Source organism: Chiloscyllium plagiosum, unplaced genomic scaffold, assembly GCF_004010195.1.
Source record: "Chiloscyllium plagiosum isolate BGI_BamShark_2017 unplaced genomic scaffold, ASM401019v2 scaf_2222, whole genome shotgun sequence".
Lineage (NCBI taxonomy): Eukaryota > Metazoa > Chordata > Chondrichthyes > Orectolobiformes > Hemiscylliidae > Chiloscyllium > Chiloscyllium plagiosum.
The window spans coordinates 13,584-15,102 of NW_025208746.1; the positions used below are offsets into that span (position 1 = coordinate 13,584).

The window sequence follows — 1,519 nt, forward strand, 5'->3', positions numbered from 1 at the left end:
AGTCTCTCTGTCTCAGAGTCTCTCACAGTCTCTCTGTCTCAGAGTCTCTCACAGTCTCTCTGTCTCACAGTCTCTCTGTCTCAGAGTCTCTCACAGTCTCTCTGTCTCAGAGTCTCTGAATTATCTCTGTCTCAGAGTCTCACAGTCTCTCTGTCTCACAGTCTCTCTGTCTCACAGTCTCTCTGTCTCACAGTCTCTGAATTATCTCTGTCTCAGAGTCTCTCAGTTTCCGTCTCAGAGTCTGTTTCTCAGAGTGTCTGTCTCAGAGTCTCTCAGTGTGTCGGTGTCTCAGACCCCTCTCTCTCTCACACACAATGTGTGTGTGTGTGTGTGTGGGTGTGTGTTGCTGGCTCCCGCAGTTTGAGAGTCTCTGGATGTCGGAGTGAGTGTGTTCCCTGGGAGTCCCAGTCCCTCACAGTGAGTGAGTGTGAGGGGGAGAGAGAGAGAGAGTCCGCACCCCCTCACGCACAGCTACCCATCGCCTTGACCAGGGAGTCCTCTGGTAGTTGCCTGAAGAGCCCCCGGAGGGTCTCCAGTTCCCGGCTGAGATACTCCACCCGCTTTCGGAGTCTCTCGTTGTCGGTGCTGAGCTCCATCACCCGGTGCTGGGTCTCCACATTCCGGAGTTTTGCTTTATCCCGGCTCTTCCTGACCGCAATGTTGTTCCTCTCCCTCCTCAGGCGGTATTCCAGGCTGGATTTATCCACCAGCTTCTTGCCTTTGGCCAGGGCGTGCCTGCCGGGGCTCCCCTGGGGAGTAGCCGGGGGGGTGGGTTGCCCAGGGGCCAGTTGGACCGAGGTCTGGCCGCACTGAGCCACTTGTTGTTGCAGAGCGAAGGGGGCAGCGCCCGGGGCTGCCCTCAGTCGTAGCGGCTCCTCCTGCTCCCGGGGCTCCTGCTTCACTACCACCGGCCTCAGGCCATTCAGCCCCTCGCCTTTACCGTCCAGGTAGCCCTGCAACGGGCTGAAGGGCGGCGCTGCTCTCCCACTGCCGAATGGCCGCGGCCCCTTGCCGTGCTGGCTGAACAGATCCGCCAGGAACTCGTCGTTAAAGGCGGCGGGGTCGATGTACGCGCTGATGTCGATGGAGTTCTCATGTTCCGCCATCTCCCCGAGCTCCGAGCCCCGGTAACACAGCCCCGGACCGGGACCGGGAGCCGAAATCCGCGGCTCCGACTCATAGAAATTCCCCTGCTCCATGGCCAGGCGGACACAGGCTGGAGAACAGCTCCGGGACTCCAGACTGCAGCGTCCCCGGGCACCGGGCACCGACCGCCGGCTACTCCCTGCAGCGTCCCCGGGCACCAGGCACCGACCGCCGGCTACTCCCTGCAGCGTCCCCGGGCACCGACCGCCGGCTACTCCCTGCACCGTCCCCGGGCACCGACCGCCGGCTACTCCCTGCACCGTCCCCGGGCACCGGGCACCGACCGCCGGCTACTCCCTGCACCGTCCCCGGGCACCGGGCACCGACCGCCGGCTACTCCCTGCACCGTCCCCGGGCACCGGGCACCGACCGC

General features: G+C 63.3%; 1 protein-coding gene across 1 annotated transcript; it reads right to left on the reverse strand.

Annotated features, from left to right (window-relative positions):
* Positions 1-262: 262 nt before the first annotated feature.
* On the reverse strand, positions 263-1,513 carry cebpa (CCAAT enhancer binding protein alpha). The gene has a single exon (XM_043685369.1). The coding sequence runs from the start codon at positions 1,197-1,199 to the stop codon at positions 462-464; it is 738 nt and encodes a 245-aa protein (XP_043541304.1). The 5' UTR covers positions 1,200-1,513; the 3' UTR covers positions 263-461.
* Between the last annotated feature and the right edge of the window lie 6 nt (positions 1,514-1,519).

Bases quoted from the DNA above. Each gene is read 5' to 3' on its own strand.
- cebpa (XM_043685369.1), bottom strand. From the start codon at position 1,199: ATGGAGCAGGGGAATTTCTATGAGTCGGAGCCGCGGATTTCGGCTCCC.